Below are 19953 nucleotides of genomic sequence, written 5' to 3' on the forward strand. Positions count from 1 at the left end.
TCAAGTTACCATAAAAAAATAATATATATATAATACATATATTATAAGACATTTTGCTCGCTAAGTTAATTGATATTTTTCTCCCCTCTCCATTAACATTTAACGGAGACATTTTTCTTCTCATCACCAGACGAGAAGCTGGTTCCTCCTACTCTCTCCTCCTCTTCCTCCTCTCCTCTACTCCGCCTTAATACCAGCTATTCTGGTTATATCAAGCCCCCCAAAAAAGAGATTCATCTTCTGAGGAGGAGACCCGACTGACTGCGCCGAAATGGGGGTAAGAGCAACATTTATTTACCTTTTTAACACAGCTATGTTTACTGTGTTGTTACTGTTAGTTACATTGTCTGTGTTTTTGTTACATTTAATGGTTAAAAGGAAAAGGGTTAAAATGCACTGAGATACATTTATGTTGTTAAAATGCGTTGAATAGGTGGAAAAGGTGGAATATGGTCGACTTTTCTAAGCTATACGTGTGATTAACATTATTCACATTATTCACAGAGCTGCAATGCATTATTTTAATTTAAAGCCAAATAATAATAATAAATAGCTCTTAATAGTCATCTTTAAGTCGCTTAATGTTATCTGAACCACCATTTATCACACTAAATCAATGTGTTGTGTGTTATAATAATGATTCAGATTAACATTTCATAAAAGGAGGGGATGCTATGCCCCCTTTTTTTTTCTTTCTTTAAAAAAAATATGCGCCCGATTTGTGAGTCAATCCTCCTGCATGCAGACTGCAGGGTGGTAACGCGTTACAATAATCATCCTAAATTATTATTTGCCCTTTATGTCTCCTTTTTTATTTAACATCTCATGGTTAAATAGCAAACTAGTCAGTGTTGCTGTGACTCTGACATTGAATGAACATTACCACACAAACACTGAAATCTAACAGCTGTTCTGCATCTGGACATTTTCATGTGCAACAGTGCAGTGTACTTTCATAGGGGTGGAGGTACTTTCATAGGGTGGAGGTACTTTCACAACCTTTAATATTAACCTCAACATGCAATATTAACTTTTCACATATGCCATTTGGTTTTTTATGATTATTAATAGGATGCATGTCGTTTATCTTCATTTTTAAGCTTGCAGAGAGGGTGATTTTTGTCAGTGTGTAACACAAAAGCAATGTAACAAGTTGTTGAACCATATCAGAAAAAATAGCCCCAGCGTGCTGACTTGTGTCATTTATTTAACTACAAAATAAGCCTTTAATAGGGTTTTTTCTTAGATTTAGATACAGATTCTGCTGCTTCGCCCAGGGGCTCCAAAAAAAAAGAGGGAAAAAAAGAGATTACACAGACGAACATCTGGCAGCTGGCTCTCCACCCGATGTAGACGATTGAGGAAATTCACAACTCACAAATACATGATTAGTCAGACCGTTTAATGCCACGGTACAAGCCCTGTCACATATTAAATCGACTGTGAGTGGCATGCACAGAAAATGTGTGAATATGTGCTGCTGGTGTTGCTGCTGGTGGTGAAAATGAAAACCGCAGCCCGGACTGCGGAATAATATGCAATTCCTCCAGGTCTGACTGCAGTAAGTCTTCATTATCAAATACATGGCAGCAGATGTGTTGTCTTCTCAGTTATTATTTAAACAAACAAAGAGAGAGAGAGAGCCTGTCTGTATGCTGAAAGTCTTGAATTCATAATTTTATGTGGATTATGAGAGTGAGAAGGGGGGCATGCATATCCAAGAAGGGTGTGGGGGCTGGGAATCAAACCTCAAAAGAAGGCAGTGTTTTTTTTTTCTCTTCCATCGACCGTTTTGGTGAATTTTCCTTTTTAAAAAACCATTACATAATGCGATGGTGCATGCGTGGTGTTTGCTGTCATTGATGCTGGTGCTGGTGCTGGGCTTGGTGAAGGAGGATGGATGGAGAGGCGGTTTTGGCTCTGGGTACCAAATGGGCACAGACAAGTGCGTCAAAATGGTTCCTCAGCAGCAGTAACCCCCCCACCCATACCCCACCCCACCTTCCCAAAAAATGTGGTTAGGTCTCAGAGGAAGGTGCTGTCTCCATGTGGATAAACACAGACCACCAAGCAGCTAGTTTTACCCCAAGAGGCTCACCAAACCTCACTGATGTGTCAGGTCATGAAGGACACCCTGTCCCTGTCCCAGTCCCAGTCACTAAATAACATGTTATCCCCAGTTTTAGAAAGTCAGGTTGCATTCCTGTACTGTTATCATAAAGCTTTATTGGGTATCCTTTGGTGTATTTTCATGGTAGTTAAAGTTCAGCAGTGATATATGGAGGTCATAGTATCATCCTGACATGTAGTGTAGTATAACTCAGGCTATATTTCTTTGCTGTCATGGTCCATGAATGGTAATGAAGTGTGATGGGGCAATGGTTTCTCCTCTACTCCACATCCGGGTTTAGGGGGTGTTGGGATCAGGATCAGAGCGCATTCAGGCCGGGTCATGGAAATGGGGAAATGGTGCCGCTATGTCACGGTTTGTGATGCTGTCCACTCGATCGCCTGAGGGGGTAACACGGTCGCACCACTCTGACTGCGTCAAAGAGTGGTGGAGGAGGAGGAGGAGGAGGGTGGAAACTCCCATGTTCAGGCTGTGATTTGCCATCGGAGTGGGAGGAGATTCAGGTGACATGGGTGATTGGGAGATTGGGTGACATGGGTGATTGGGAGATTGGGTGATTTGGGGGGGGGGGTAGACCAGACGGGAGCAGAGGCCATTTGATCCGGGTCAATCAATCGATCGGGGGGGCTGTTGCTGCGTGAGAGAGAACGATTGGGTCAGTCAGTGAAAGGATGGAAGAGATGAAACAAAGGTTAGCCACAGAGTTGAGTTGGGGAGGTGAGCATGAGAGGGAGAAACAGAGATGGCTTTTGTGGTGAGTCACCTTGAGAAGGAGAGAAGGAGGAGAGTGGTGGGAAGGAGAGGCGGAGGAGTGCAGGAATGCAGAAAGAGATTCTGCGATTGACACAAAGGAGAAGGGGAGCGATGGAGGAGTGATGGAGGAGCGATGGAGGAGCTTCAAGGAGACGAATGCTGAGATACAGAACGAGAAAAAAGAAGAGATCCAAGGATGAATACACCAGCTCCCATCCCATAATGCACTTGGCGTTGAAGCCTCAGGATGAGAGCCAGTTGTTGAGGATGGATGTAGAGTGTGTGTGTGTGTGTGTGTGTGTGTGTGTGTGTGTGTGTGTGCGTGTGTTATATTATGCCTAAGCCTACTCTCATTCATGGTGTCTAATCCATACATGATGACGCTCTTAACAGACATTCAGAGATCTCTTCATTGTAGTGGCTTCATTTCAGTCCTGATATTAATTATATTTACTGCATCTCACCTAAACAAGTCTAAATAATAAGCTCTACAATACTCTAATTAGACATCTTCAATATCAAATTAATAAATGCTCCAAATATATAATTGATCCATCAGGAATCCACCAGTAGGGATGTGACGTTATCTAGTTTACTATGATGAAAAAGCAGTTTGGTGGTCTTAAGTGAGTTTAATTATGGCAAATCATTTCATACACTTAATCAACTCAATATGCTGATAAAATAAAACCATTATAATAAAAAATGAAACAAAATACTTGACTAAAATAGAGAATAAAATATGGGGCTGATTGGGGGCAAGAAATAATATTACATGACATAAAATGATTATTAGCAGTGATTAAACAGTGAACCTCTGCATACTGTCGATTTGAATTTAAACCATCAATAAGAGAGCTAAGCATCTAAAAACTGAATGACTGGGGGGGCATCGAGTACACTGTGGCCTTAATCCTCCAGAATTAATATATATGCAGCTTTGGAGAAATGTGAGCCAGCTTTTATACATATATGTCCCTCAATGCATCACAAAATAAAACGCACACACGCATACATGGCATGGCAGTCTTATTACTTTGTGATTGCAGTGAGCTTGATTGGTGGCACGCTTATCTTACGGTTCCACGGTCCGTCACCCCTGCTCAGATATTACGCCCCCCCCCCCCCCCCCCCCCCCACCGTTCCTTAAAATGTCTTAAATTTAGCATCTGATATTCAAGGTCTAATAATGCACATGTGCTGTGGTTGCTAGATACAACCAACGAAACCAAAATCATTGCTGACATGAGAGATCCTGCTTGAGTATGACATAAATATATAAGGTGAATAATATGGCCTAAAGGAAACATATATAAGGTGAATAGTATGACCTAAAGGAAACAATATAGGAAATAATAAAAGCATTATGATATCAAAATTATATCAATTTGACATCACTTCCTGTCTGCAGGTGTCAAAGATGGCGAGTGGTTTTCCAACACAACAAAAATGGGAGTCACACAGAGAAGAATAAAACAGCATGCTGAGGAGTTTCTCTCCATCAGGGTTATTATAGTTGACTAAAACTAAAACTAGCAGTGAAAAAATAATATAGTTGAATTGAAATAAATATAAGAAATTAAAACTAAATATAAACTACGATGACCAGCTTCTACAAATCGAAGCTTTCCCATTCATATCTGAAAAACCAACTTGTTGAACTAACTAAAACTAAACTGAAATAAAATAAAGGCAAACTGAAAAACTAAATAAAAATGAAAAACTATAATAACTAAATCAACATCACAGCAGTATTACATAACATACCTTCAGATTCAACTACATTGATAAAAGAAATTCCAGTACCCTCCCATCGCCCCTCCACCTCACTACAGACTTCAATTATTTAAATGGGAACAGTGGATTGGATGTTGCTAGGAGACCTCACCCCCCCCCACTCCCCACCCCTCCTCCTCCTCCTCCTCCTCCTCCTCCATCATGTATCAACCCATTGGAAGTAAAGACTGTCAATCTGATTCTTTCACTGCCATTTTCCGTCTCTCACTCTCAGAGAAGCTGCACAACACGAGGTGACACGGCGCTAAATGGTAGAGCAAAACCTGTGGTGAGCTTTATAGGAAAGAATAGCAAAGCAAACTGATCTCTTATCCCACTATGGGTTTATTTATCCGTTTCTCATTGCTGTATATACATCTTATAAAATTAAAACACAGTGCCATCATCACCATCATCATCATCATCATCATCATCATCACACCGTCTGAAGCAGCAGCAGCAGCAGCAGACCGTCTCCTCTTGATTAAACCTTGGTGCAGATGAGTAGTTCAGATAAGATAGAGAGCAGAGAAACAGATGGGCAGCCTGGAGGGAGGAGAATGTAAACAAAGTGGGAGGGTGAAGGGAGGGATAGATGATGGAAGACCCCTTTTACTCTGCGTGTGTGTGTGTGTGTGTGTGTGTGTGTGTGTGGGTGTGTCTACTAGTCCATCAGTATTTTCTAGGTCGGTCAGTCCGCTGATCTGTGCGATAATCCATTTCTTTGTGCGTATAGATACGATGATCGACCATGGCAACACCAGAGCTACTATACACTCTGCCGGAGGCGACGTACACCAGCGAGATCTTTTCATTCAGAAAAATCTGAGCTACAAATGTGACACTTTAGGTCACCACAATGTTGTCAGATTTAGCCCGTAAAATAAGCGAAATACCACATAAGGAACATTTGTAAATAGCAATAATGAGTCAGTGGTTTTTACAGTCTGGAGCCTCCGGTAGTTTACATTAGCAGTCAACCCTGACCTTATAAAATGAGCAAATACCAGCACTGCAAACAGGCAGTAATACGTCAATCTGACTGACAACAGACTAAAATTAATTATAAAAGTAAATGTAATAATCTGAAGATACTAATCTATACAATTAATGTCCTATTTTCTTATTACAGCTCATTTAAAGGTACTGATATAATCACTGTATTGCTCACTTAGATACATTTAAACCCTCACATACTGTTCATATTCTGATAATTAGTCTCTACATCAATTCAGATTTATAAATCCCTTCATCAGTCATTAATTAATTGTTTGATAAATCTTAAAAAAAAAGACATAAAAAAAGACATTCACAGTCACTATTTTACAGTCCAACAAAACATTTCATAAAATATGATGAGTACGACAACATGTTTGAATGCTGAGTTTTGTTTTTTCTAAATAAATACAGGTTAAACTTTTAATTTCATACATTTGCATGTGTAAAAACGTGTGTATTAGCTGCACAAACATGAAAAAATATGCAGTTTATTTCCATTTTTGTATACTGTGGGTCATAATTAGGAAAAGTCCAGCTAAAAGAAATGTGTATAGGGTGTATTTACAGCTCTCAAATGTAAGAAATGGGTAAAATCTGACCCTAAACAGTATGTAGGTGTTTCAATTAAGGTTAGGTTTATGTATTTTTCTGGATACTTTTGAAACCCTTTCATTCGTTCATTCTCAAACGAGGCTGTACTGATCAAAATGTCCTTTTTCTGGCATGTCTGAGATTTGACCAGTGATTTCAGCAGATTAAAAAATGGCTTATCCCAGTCTTCCTCAGACCTGTGCTGTGCTGTGCGCCGCTGGCCAGGCTGAATGCTGCATGCAAGCAGATAGAGCCGACTACAAATGTTCAGCATGTACAAATCTGTCCTGTAGCTCAGCGCAGAACATCTGGATGCTGCTGGAACCTCCTCAGGTTTTACAGCCTGTAACCGGACAGTAAGACGGCAGTACGTAACTTCAGAGAAGGAAATGTCAGTTTAATCATGAGTGACGTTGATGATTGCAGTGTAGGGCTGCAACTAACAATTCTTTTCTTGATTTATTAATTAATGTTGAAAAATGTCAAGTTCATTAAAAGTATCCCAAAGCTAAAGATGTAACCTAAAATATCTTGTTTTGTCCCAACAAATAGTCCACAACCCAAATATATTACATTTTTTGTCATATAGACTAAATAAACTAGAAAATACTTCCCCAGTTTTACATGTGTGAGCTGTAAAAACACGGAAAGAAGGGAGGAAAGAGAGGAAAGGAAAGAAAGAGAGAAGGAGGGAGGGAGGAAAGAAGGAAGGAAGGAAGGAAGGAAGGAAAGAAGGACAGAGGAAAGAAGGAAGGGAGGAAAGGAAAGGAAGGAAGGACAAAAGGAAGGAAGGAAGGAACACTCAAAACAGACGGGGTCAATTTGACCCGGGAGAACGACACAAAGGTTAATGACTGATGAATTTGTATGTATGGGTTAATCAACTAATCCTTGCAGTTTTATTGCATTATATTGTACATTGATGTACAATATAATGCATAGAATATGCTACATAGAAAAGTGGAGTAAACCTCTTCCATTATATAATATGACAGGACATGAAGTTAATAGAGAGGGCAGGCCTGGTCTTTGGTTCAGAGATGCCCTTGAAAGTCAGACAGTGTCAGTAAAAAGAAAGTTGTTGGGGGAATATGTTGCCCCTGATAATTAGGGGTCCATTTTCTTTATTTCACCCTTCACTCTGCTCATATTTCTTTCATCGAGTCATCAAATATTTATGTATGAATGTGGGGCCAGTATGAGGTTTTTGATGGAGCCCAGGAGATTTCTTTTCTTTTTCTCAGAGGTTGAAATAATCATACATGTGGCTTCGAGCAGCGGAACGTGATGATAGAAACAGAAAGATGACCAACATGAGCCGTAGTATGTGGAGGATGGACAGTTTGAGGGTTAAATGATGCCACTTTGCAGCTATAAAAAGGACAAATATCACTGTAGGAGTATTAAATGCGTGTCACTGTTAACTGTGTTTGCTGCTGGCTATTCAGATGAATTAGGCTGCTTCATAGATACTTCATACATCTCAGGAAGCCGCAGCGCTGGAGAGTTATGTGCTCGAGTAGACGGCCCTGTCACCTCAGTAGTCATCATCCCCGACTGGATGTGTGCACGAGGTGAGGAGGAAACGGAATAGCAAACGGTCTAAAAATCACTGCAGCGCTCCTCGACTCGGACTCTCAATGGATGTCAAAGTGAGGTAACTGTCAGAGAAAGGAAATTGTGGAGGGATTCGTGACCCATCGTCATGAGATGAGATGAACTTTATTGCCCCGAAGGAAATCTGGCCAGGGCTGAAAGTGCTGAATACATCTGCACATACACAACAACGTGCATGACAGACACAGTGACAGGACCAAGACATGCAAACAGTGAACACCTAACATCCAGGTAGAGGTCTATTCAGTACATTCAAGCCAAAGCTTCTACAACTTAAATATATTTCTCTATATAAGATTATTTTTTAACAATGTAAATAAGTGAATGAGTAAAGATGAATGAAAGAGTGGGACTGAAAAGATGTGAGTGAAAAAAGAGAGAGAGAGTGATTGAGAAGGATTATTATCGTTCACTGGGTTAATCTGCACAGTGTAGTAAACAGCAGTAATCTGATGGGCTGCTGGACATGACTGCCGGGGAACACTGCACCCCCCCCCCCCTTCCCCCCGACAGATGGCAACACACATACACTAACGCACATAAACAACCGTACTGTACACACAAGGGAAAATACACAGAGAAAAACACAAGTCTTGAAAAATGCTCATTTTTACAGTCGAGCAGAGTATAAATATGCACAACTGCACAGACGGACTAAAAGTGGTGAAAAACACTAAAATACAAACAGGCAAATACACATGAGGATTGTATACTACACACCATTACATAAAGGGATGTTTGTAGGTCAATACCAACACTGGTGTTTCCTCATTTTAAAAGCTGTCAATGTATTTGTGACATACTTTTATTTGAATTCAATTCAGTGGTAAAAAGCTCTCTAGTAAAGGCTATCCCAAAAATGCTTGATACGTCACTTTTCTACTACTTTCAAAAAACATTCAGACAATCATATGATCTTAAAACTCTAAATCAGTTTGCTGCTTTCCAAGACAAAGGTAGGAAAGCTGTGCCTTTTAATAAATTAAGACAAAAGAATCAACTTACACATTCAATATAAGATAGATAGATAGATACCATAGATACCATAGATAGATACGATGGATGGATGGATGGATGGATAGATGGATGGATGGATGGATGGATAGATGGATGGATGGATGGATGGATGGATGGATGGGAAACTTTATTGATCCCCTCAAAATTAATACAACAGTATCCTTAAGTGATAAAAAATAAAATACTATACAAAATAAAACTCTAAATACTGTATACAATAAACAATTCATATACAATAAATTGGTGGGAGTGGAGGATACTGTGAGCTGATGGATGGATGGATGGATGGATGGATGGAAGGAAGGATGGATAGATAGATAGATAGATAGATAGATAGATTATATTGTCCTTTCCAGATAGATAGCATACATGAAAATAAATATGTATATAAAAAGTATATGTAGATAAATAAATACACCTACTGTCTATTCCAAATATAATACCTATATAATGAATCCTCATTACTTATTGAAACTCTAATGTAAAATATTAAGTTCATACCAATAACATTTGATTACATACATGCACTCATCTGGAAAAAAGTTTTAAAAAACTACACACAGACCATAATTTAAAAAAAAAAGTGCAGCATGTCGTTTGGCCGTCACAAAGTCATCACCTCGCCAGCTTTTCATCCAGTGAGGAAAAGAAGTGACGATAAACAGCATTATAATAAAAAAACCACAGCCATCAAATCAGTGTGAAACCTCTCAGCCTCCCAGACTAATCCACATAAGAGCTTTCCCAAAATAAGTCTGCTTTCCTCTCCCATCGTGGCGGGGTTGAACACAATCTGGATCCCAGTATGTTTTTTTTTGAAAATACTCTGAGGAAATGTTAATTGAGTTTTGGGCTGGAAGTAAAATATACTTCATAAGGTTAAGCATGTCATTTAAAGTGAATTTCCCTAAGCATTGGATTCACTTAATTACCTTTTTCATAAAGTCGTTAGGTATATAATAAATTACCTCATTGTGTCTTTGCTTCTAAACGCGTTCATCTGTTGCCATTAATGTTTTTTACTGGCTGAACAATTACAAGCCTGATCTATTTATTCCCCCTACTGGGACACAATTGATTGCTTATGTCTCGCTGTTCGTTTTCTACTTGCCTTCTCTCTTGTTATAAGTCTGAAGGGAGGACAAAAGGAAAAGTCAATTAAATGGAAAATGCAACGATTCAGCTGTCAGACATGATTTCAGGAGTTCTTGGAGTCGATCGCCATTTTATAATTACTGCTTGTGTAGGTGGGTTGGATTTTCAGGCATCATTCTAGGGAAGTATCACACTATTCAAAGACAATTTTATTAACTATCTGTTCATTGACTCTTTTAATTATCAGTTCTTGTAGCTTTTGAAACATCTAAATTTACTAAGACTATTTTCCGTGCCATCACATTAGTCTCGGCTGAATTGTGGAGTGATTTGGATGCAATGCAGTGAATTGAAGGGGGGGATTTTACACATGGATGTATTATAAGAGCTGGATACCGGGCCAAAAAGGTTGCTCAGTCAGTCCTGTATGAATTTCTCGGCTGCCGCATACACCCAAAAAAGTTTCAAGCTTCCGGTTTTACTTCGCCAACTGAATATGTGTAGTAGTGTTTCCTCTCCCGACCCCACCCGCTCAGTCAATGGGTGATTCTCATGAACATGGTACAACTCATAGCACAAATCCAAAACCATAGTCAGTCAGTCAAACATAGACTTTACTTTGTCTACTTTTTCTTCTTTTTCTTTGGAAGGTTTTTCCACATATAAAACTTCCATGGATCAAAAGAGTCATAACTGACCTTTTCACTGCAATACAATGAGTGACCGCTTGGGAATATCGGGCTGATAGGTGTATAATATATCCATGATTTTACAGTAATAAGGCATTTCTTTATTAATACCATTAATGATAGCTAGGGCTGGGTATTGTTAAAAAATTATAATACTAGTACCAATCCAAGTACCCTTAAAGTGATACCGATACCAGTTGAGTAATTACTTAACTTAATTCGATACCCATTACACATCTAGTGCTCTTGCTTTTATCCGGTGTAACAGGCGTGTAGTTTAGACACACTTTAAAGCAGTTAGGTGGCATCTTGGCTGCTGGACTGCTAAGCACGCTAACTCAAATTCACCACAACTTCACCACCACAGACGGGTCGTAGCTGCTGTGGCAGTCAGCCAATCACATGTCACATTAAATCGAAGAACGCTTGCTTTGATTGGCTGTGAGCAAGTTCATATAGTCATATCTTCTAGCTCTTGGTGCAAAAAGGATCGATTGCAGGTATCGTTTGACAGGAGACGTTTCAATACTACTGTGACTCTCGCTGTCACAGTAAGTCGTGACCATGTGTAAGTCAGTACGCACAAAACCAGGACCTGAAGCAACTAAATGGAGTTCAGCCATTATTCATTTTATTATACAGCTGTACTTTCCCACTGTCATATACCCAAGTGTCTTCTAAGGAAAAAAAGCCCCTTTCTGCTCATACTTACATTCACTATGCATGTCTTACTACAGTACAGTGATGTGACTCATTCAGCACAATGCAAGGGATTGTAGAACATCATGAACTTGGACACACATATGGAGTTTATAGATTTTCAATTGAGAGGCCAACATATAACCTAAGAGATTTTCACATCCTGCATATCTTTCAGCCGCTTCCCTTGTTTCAATGGGAGCTTCAGTGTTGGGGTGAGCAGCTGGTTATCATCTAGTTCTTCAGCAAAATGCCTCCCACTGTTCCTCTTGAATGGTGAACTCTGGATAACAGGGGGATTGGTGAATAATGTGCCTGTCTTCTGAGGTCTGGAGCACATACACAACAAAATTGAGCATTTAAAGACAAAGCATTGCATTATTTGTTGGCTTGATGTCAACGCTAGGTCAAATTGGCTGAATCTGAATCCTCCCATTGAGAATATTCAGACAACACTTGAGTTATTCACTTCTTTCACAGTGAGAAATAGTCTTTGTGACCTTTTTGAAGATAAAGGGAACTATTTCAGTAATCTAATCTGACATATCTATAGATCATTTTAACAATGCGTGTTCAGTGACATTCTATATACTTGCTGCCTTACATCACCAGTGCAGACAACCCCCAGTTTCCTGCATATTATGAGCTGCTGAAAGTTGCCAAAAGCCTTGCAGCCATAATTAAATATCAACACTTATAAATTGGTCTAATCAGCAGCAACACAGATTTATCAGGACACTGTGCTCTCACACACACTGCATTTATAGTCACACAAACACACAGTCACTCTCTAGTGTGTGCTCTTGCTAGGTCGCTCCAGATTTGTGGGAGTCAAGGAGCCGCTATCAATATGCGGGAGACTCCTGGAACGTCAAGGAGAGTTGGGTTGTCTGCTTTTATCCTCCCCCTACTTCAGTAGCTTATGAAGGGAGGGGGCAGGTTGTGTTATGAAGCCTACTTCGAAGCCAAAAAGCGAAGTTATATGATTAACTAGCTGCTAGCAACTTCTAATGAAATCAAACAAGTTAACATCACGTTTCTTCAAGCACAGTCATTTTTGCTGCAGCGCTGAGAATTCCTGGATGTACATAGGGGAAACACTCCCCAGACAAAAGTGGACCTGCAGGTTGAAACTTGTTTATTCATGATTAAAAATATTAGTAGTTTAATACGCTGTACACATGTGACTAATTTTAGTAATAGCGACAATCTACAACACTGCTAATCAGGAAGCACTTGTTTGAGGACATTGGGAAGGTGTAAATGTAAGGAAATGGTTTTATACACTGGTGAATTAATTGTTACACAGTAAAAATGAACCCATTGTCCTCATCTCATGTTCAAAGACGCACTTAGTTTTTGCTTTGTTCTTTTCTCCTGGTCCCTGAATGGTCCATCCTCTCTCAAGTGACGTCCGTGGTCTGAATGACAGTAGCCTAAATGGCAGCGGCGGTTTAAAATTGCAGTTTAAGTGGAGACTCTTGAGACAGGCCTGTGCTCTAATGATGCCAGATCTAATCAGGACGCGTAAAGTTCCCCTTCCTCACACCGGGGGGATTACATCTAAGTTTGGATCTCAATTATAGATGTTTTGACTGGATCCAAATGTGGAAAGAAAAAGAGAGTTATACTCATCTGTGTAATTGATGATGATTACACGGTGAATCTGAGGGCTTCTTTTTCTTGGCCTTGGAGGGGCAGCCCACCCCCCCTTTAAACACACAAAATATGATTATTTATGTGATTTAACTAATTTATGTGCACTCATTTCCTTTCAGCTCAGACTGAGAGTCTTTGCTGTCATTTACGGTCATGCTAGTTTGTCTCCTTTGCTTTGTGTAGCGGTGGAGAAAGAGAGGGAGAGCGAGTGTGAAGGTGAGGCCGGCGAGCAGAGCAGATTATGACGTCAGCGGTACAGCAGTGAAGGTAGCAGTGGTTTTCATTTGTCAGTGAATAAGTGTTACATCTCCTCTGGACCCAAGCCAGGTTCACGTGGTTTAGCTCTGAAGTTAGCGACAATACATTAGCCTACCTAACCTGAGGCTCACTCAAGGCGGACTGACCTTTTAAGGTGGACTACTTATTCTCATTTTAGTGACAGTCTCAGTCACTCCCTGTCTCTTCAAATTGGACAACTTCCAGCTGTTGTTCCTGTTTTGAAGCGTTTGAAAAAGACAATTTCATCTCATTTCTCTCATCACATATTCAGTGTTCATCAAGGTACATCACAGGAATATTTGGGATTTCACATGTAAAAATATTTATAACAACTGCATTGACATCTTCCTAATGTAGACTTATCTTTGAAGAGTTCCTGCAAAGCCTCGAACAGTGTATGTGTGTGTGCCTGATTTTTAATTTGGGTGTTGTGAAAAAGCGAGACACATTTAATACCATTCTTCTTGTGTTATTTGAATATTTAACCCAGCTTCCCATTTTGCTTGTAGTCTCTTGATTGCAAGCAACTAAAAAAAACCTCTGGCTTCAAAATCTTGGATGCTCATAATTTTATCATTTTCTGAAACTGTACACATTGCCGTCATAGTAAATGCTACTATCGGATATATAATTTGTGTTTTTGTTACATTCAATTTATACCCTGAGTAGTGCCCATATGTTTTCAAGTTGCCTCATTAGGTTTGGGAAACATATGCGGTTGTTCATGAGAAATATTGACATCTGCCAATAGTTTAATGGTATGTTATTTCTGTTCTATATTGACTCCCTGCAGATCTTCAGTCTGCCTTACTGCGGTTCAGTATATAAAGCAAAAAGAGTCTTTGCTTAAACCTCCTTACCTCAGTTTTCAGGTGCTGATTTTGCTTCCATTAAATAGAGCGTCTTGATAAGAGTGAGGATAACAATGCCAACTCACTTTGCCACCTTCTATTTGTGTAATGGTTATAAGTAATGTGACAGGACCAAACTCATTAATCTGGTTGTTCTCGTTACAGTATGGACGGTCAGACAGCTACCGCGTGGCCACCACGCAGGACAAGGATGAAAAGGAGTCGCCCAAGAAGAAGGGAGGCAAGGACTTGGATGACCTCAAGAAGGAAGTTCCCATAGTACGTACACTGCTTCTTATTTCCTGTGAGCTCATTGCCATTTCCTGCTACTGAACAGCTTGTTCCAGACGCTGCTGGTTCACACACTGTGGTGCTTTTATGTAATCTTTGTTTCCTTTTTTTTCACCTGTTTGGAGTATTCGTATTCGTGGCACAAAATGTCATTATGAATCAAAACACAACACAGAAATAGCCCAGGAGTCCCCAGTAGGAGAGTGAGGACTTCATAGAAAGTGTATCCTGGCCTCGCTCCAGCACTCCTAGAGCTACGATCCAGCTGTAATCTAATCTCAGTTTTTAAGAGGGAGATAACAGACGTAGTATTTCATAGCAGCTGGTGTGCAGTAGTGTGTGGTTTGAGGTCATATGTCTGAGCAATTTAATCCTATTGTGGAAATATTTTCTCTTGTATGAGGCAGGAAGCCAAACCCACAGGATTTCCATTTGATATAAAACCACATGCACCAAATCAAACAAATACATGAAGGATTTCAGAACTTTTTTTTTTTCAGTGTGTAATTACTCCAAACGATGATTCACATTTATTTCCTGCTTTCAACTAATGATACCACATGTTTGGATAGTATCATTAGATAATATGCATGATTTACTTTTGTTAATAATAATTGATAATTCAGTTGTCTACATTCATTTTTCATTTTTATTCTTTTTTAGATGGAACACAAAATGTCTGTGGAGGAGGTTTGCCGAAAATACAACACTGATATCGTCCAGGTGCGTAGTTCACTCAAAAATGACACTTTCCAGTTACATAATCAACTTACCCCGACCCCCGTCTCTACACTTCTTTTCCTCGATCCATCATTGACGTCTTCTTCTCTGCTCGCTCTACTCCTGCAGGGTTTGACCAATGCCAAGGCAGCAGAGTACCTGGCCAGAGATGGCCCCAACGCCCTGACTCCACCCCCCACCACCCCAGAGTGGGTGAAGTTCTGTCGCCAGCTGTTTGGCGGCTTCTCCATCCTGCTGTGGATCGGTGCCATCCTCTGTTTCCTGGCCTACGCCATCCAGGCTGCCACAGAGGATGAGCCTGCTGGGGATAACGTAAGTGGAGGGGTTGGAAGGGAAGATTAATGGATGATAGGATGAATTCTCAGCCTCAGCCTACCAGGTATCATCATAGGTGGTATGAATGTAGAAAAGACTGTGTTGCTCTGGCTGTGTGCTCCCTTTCCTCCAGCATATTACTTAACAAGGCGATTTGCTGAGTCAGGAGGGAAGACCTCCTCAGGGACGTGGCTGTGTCAGTGATAAAGAGTGTGTCGACTGTTTTGTCTGAATCATGCCAGCCGGCCCATCTTTAGAGTGACAGATACCATCTTGTCAGTATCCATGTGGGCCACAGGGAGTGTTTGACTCCTGGCATTGGTAATAGCTGAGTAAGAGAAGGGCATTCATGGGTCAGCACTGTTTTGTGCTGGGTCAGGGCACAGAGTAGAGCTGGGTAAGGAGGCTAAACGGCTATGATGCACAACATGAACAGACAAAATACTTGGTTCAGGCCACAGGGGAAGACCCAGGGTGGAAAACAACAGTTGCACTATCAACAGTTACACTCCCAAAATATCACACTCAGATAGTCACACTCAGATAATCAGCTACATCAGCTGGTACCAGACATAGACAGAGTGCTTTATGGGAAGATTATTAAAAGATAGAGTTTAGACCTCTTTATTATGATCCATTAAAACTGTGAAGTAACAGAGTAGACGGCAAACTGAGTCACTGAGTCCAAATGAAATCACATTATGCTGTCAGCTCCAGGATGAAAAACTGGAATGAAAGGCTTTAAGCTGATGTCTGTTATATCAACATCCTTAAATAGCTTATTCTCTCTTGAACTCCTCTAAACGGAGATGTCAAAATGAGTTAGTCACTCTGTCTACACTACAGTGGTCTATTTTTTTCTTCTTTTCCTTTCAGGTGATACATTTTTAGATAAAGCAAAGTCAGTTAATTAATTTCTGTTGTAAATATGAAAGTCTCACCTTTTATTTACTCCCCCTCTCTCTGCCTCCGGCTCTGTAGTTGTACCTGGGTATCGTGCTGTCAGCTGTCGTCATCATTACCGGCTGTTTCTCCTACTTTCAAGAAGCTAAGAGCTCCAAGATCATGGAGTCCTTTAAGAACATGGTTCCTCAGGTACTAAACATTTATTGATAATTGCTTCCATATTTGTTTATTTGTTTTAAAAATGAGTTTATGGTCACATCTCCTTTTTGTGTAGTGAAAACTACGTATTTTCAAGTTGACAACTTTTCAGGCACTAAGAAAGAAACAGTCTTGCTAAAAACTGGAACATGCAGTTTTGAGATAATTTAAGAGCCTGAAAATGGAGAATTTCTCAGTTCAAGTAAGGAGCATGTACTCCTTTAACTTATTTGGTATAAATCTGCAAAATAAAAGATGTAATCAAAACACTGCTCCAAGTTCTACTACACAGTTGACGGTTGTAGATCACAGTAGACATTTTTTGCTCGTGTCTGCTTTGGTTGGAACATTGTTTGCAAAAATATTTAGTTACCAGAGATATATAGAAGCTCTGTGGTTGCAAAAGAACCCACACATTACTCTCTGGAGAAACTAAACCTCTGTAAAGATGTTGAAAAAGATGTAAGGTCATAATGAGTACGTTATGTTGGGTTCACATATCATGCAGGTGTTTGTTAACTACGCTGCTTTGTTATGATGAAGCTGCCACAGCTTTCATATCGTTCTTCTTTCTTCCTTATCTGTGATGTAGCTGTCAATGGCTTCAATCTGACTTCATCTTTCACCTTACTCTAAACAGCATCTTTAAAAGGTTTTTGTGTTGTTTTTGATATTAAACATTCGGAGGCTTTTACTTTTTATCAGATGACTGCGATTTTACTATTCATTCAACTGTCATGTGCCTGAAAGTAACACTTTTTTTTCTCTACTCTCACTGTCTCTCCTTCTCTCTTTACCTGTTCACAGCAAGCCCTTGTGATCCGTGAGGGAGAGAAGATGCAGATCAATGCTGAACAGGTGGTGGCAGGAGACCTGGTGGAGGTGAAAGGAGGAGACAGGATCCCCGCTGACCTCCGCGTCATCTCCTCTCATGGCTGCAAGGTGCGCTACAGGCAGATATATACACTCTGGCCACTATACAGAGCCAGGCTTCTCCAGTATTTAGTGTCCAGGTGCAGCACAGAGTAATTGGAGCTACAGTAATCTATTTAAATTTGTTACAAGGAACACATAACCTGGCAGCTCATTCAGTTTAGCCTCTAGTGGCCAACAGTCAGTTACACCACAGAAGTCAGTAAATGACGTCAAGCAGGAACACAGATAATTAAAATAAAGAAAACCAAACAATCTATCTAACTAGTGTTATTATAACTGCACTAAACCAGCTACTCATCCTTTATCTTCCTCTCTGTCTTTCTTTCCATCGTCATGCACTAATCTAATGGTTTCCCCTTTCTTTTCCCAGGTGGATAATTCATCCCTGACTGGTGAATCAGAGCCCCAGACCAGGTCACCTGACTGTACCCATGACAACCCCCTGGAAACCCGTAACATTGCCTTCTTCTCCACCAACTGTGTCGAGGGTAGGGTCACCATCGCTTCTGTCCATCATCATCACCATCACATTTATCATATATACTTTAAATGTTAACCACTATAGTTACTTCAGTTACTTCCTCTCTATCAAACCACTGCTTATTTTCCTTCCTTCTGTGTCAATCCTTTACTCTTAGTTTCAAATAAACGTGTGTGTGTGTGTGTGTGTGTGTGTGTGTGTGTGTGTGTGTGTGTGTGTGTGTGTGTGTGTGTGTGTGTGTGTGTGTGTGTGTGTGTGTGTGTGTGTGTGTGTGTGTGTGTGTGTGTGTGTGTGTGTGTGTGCGCGCACTCAGGCGGATGCATTTATATGTTTGCATTGTTGCGGTTCATTGCTCAGTAAGTCCTGCAAACAAAAGATACTACACATTAGCTTTTACTGTAAGCTGCAGTCAAAGTGTCGGGTCTGAAGAGGAGTGGTCAATGACATCACATCATCAGGGGTCTTAGTGACTGATACGTAACCCCATTCGATCTCATACCACTGCCACTGGGAGGATGTACAAGTTGCCACACTGTGCTGCCCACTGTGGTAGAATAGAAAAATAATAATGGATGGTGCCCTCTTGTGGCCACATGGTTAAATTACATTAAGACTTTTTTTTTTTTCTCAACTCACCGTCCAAGCATTTTCATCCTGATCTTTCCATCTCTGACTTCCTATTACTTTTATCTTTTCTGGACTCAATAGAGGAGTATGTTACATTACAAAACCTTCTCTCTCTCTGTCCTCTCTTTCTTCAGGAACAGCTCGCGGTCTCGTCGTGTGCACCGGCGATCGTACAGTGATGGGCCGCATCGCCACCCTCACTTCAGGCCTGGAGACTGGAAAGGTAGCATATTCATTATCACTGGTCAGGTGGTCATGAGCAAGGCACTGAACCCTATTCACTAAAGAGATTGTTAAATGTATATACTTTTTTATAATGGGGGTTGAAAAATGTGACTTTTGTTAAAAAGTTAATGCAATTATGTGGTTATTAAATTGCTCTTTTTTATATTCATTCTTCAGACACCAATTGCCAAGGAGATCGAGCACTTCATCCAAATCATCACGGGTGTGGCTGTTTTCCTCGGGGTGTCCTTCTTCATCCTGTCTATCATCCTGGGATACTCCTGGCTGGAGGCCGTTATCTTCCTCATCGGTATCATTGTTGCAAATGTGCCTGAGGGACTGCTGGCCACAGTCACTGTGAGTAGAAAGAGGAAACCTTGTCTGTTTGAGAGAGAGAGAGAGACACTGAGAGAGAAACACAGAGAGTGAGAGAGAGACACTGAGAGAGAAACACAGAGAGTGAGAGAGAGACACAGAGAGAGAGAGAGAGAGTGAGAGAGAGACAGAGAAACAGAGCGAGAGAGTGAGAGAGAGACACTGAGAGAGAGACACAGAGAGAGAGAGAGAGACACAGAGAGAGAGTGAGAGAGAGACAGAGAAACAGAGAGAGAGAGTGAGAGAGAGACAGAGAAACAGAGAGAGAAACACACAGAGAGAGAGAGACAGAGACACAGAGAGAGAGAGACAGAGAGAGAGAGAGAGAGAGAGAGATAGAGAGAGAGAGAGAGACAGACACACAGAGAGAGAGAGACAGACACAGAGAGAGAGAGAGAGAGAGACACACAGAGGGAGAGAGACACACACAGAGAGAGACACACAGAGAGAGAGAGAGTGAGAGACAGAGAGAGAGACAGAGAGAGAGAGAGAGATCCGTGGTGTGTTGTGCAGATTTAGGTCAAACTGTTTTTAAATGCACTTTTGAATAACCAAGGATATACACAAATTAAGTGAAAAGCCACTTTAACTTTTAAAAAAGTAACTTAAAAAAGTGTTACGTTTTTGAGTCTCTTTTTGAAACTCACAGAGCTTCTAACTCGCAATCATTTCCATTCAACTAGACTAGTATTTATGGTTTAT

At 40.5% G+C, this 19953-nt stretch overlaps 1 protein-coding gene across 1 annotated transcript in view; it reads left to right on the plus strand.

Moving 5' to 3' along the window:
• Positions 1–272: 272 nt before the first annotated feature.
• atp1a3a (ATPase Na+/K+ transporting subunit alpha 3a) overlaps positions 273–19953 on the plus strand; it is a 29728-nt gene continuing 10047 nt past the window's right edge. Inside the window, exons 1-9 of the mRNA XM_053334409.1 lie at positions 273–277; positions 14322–14435; positions 15111–15170; positions 15297–15500; positions 16485–16598; positions 17415–17549; positions 17914–18031; positions 18786–18874; positions 19054–19233. Of these exons, the coding sequence (XP_053190384.1) occupies positions 15111–15170; positions 15297–15500; positions 16485–16598; positions 17415–17549; positions 17914–18031; positions 18786–18874; positions 19054–19233 (900 nt within the window). The 5' untranslated portion in view covers positions 273–277; positions 14322–14435. The remainder of the gene's footprint in view (positions 278–14321; positions 14436–15110; positions 15171–15296; positions 15501–16484; positions 16599–17414; positions 17550–17913; positions 18032–18785; positions 18875–19053; positions 19234–19953) is intronic.

The sequence above is a fragment of the Scomber japonicus genome, chromosome 15 (genome assembly GCF_027409825.1).
Source record: "Scomber japonicus isolate fScoJap1 chromosome 15, fScoJap1.pri, whole genome shotgun sequence".
NCBI lineage: Eukaryota > Metazoa > Chordata > Actinopteri > Scombriformes > Scombridae > Scomber > Scomber japonicus.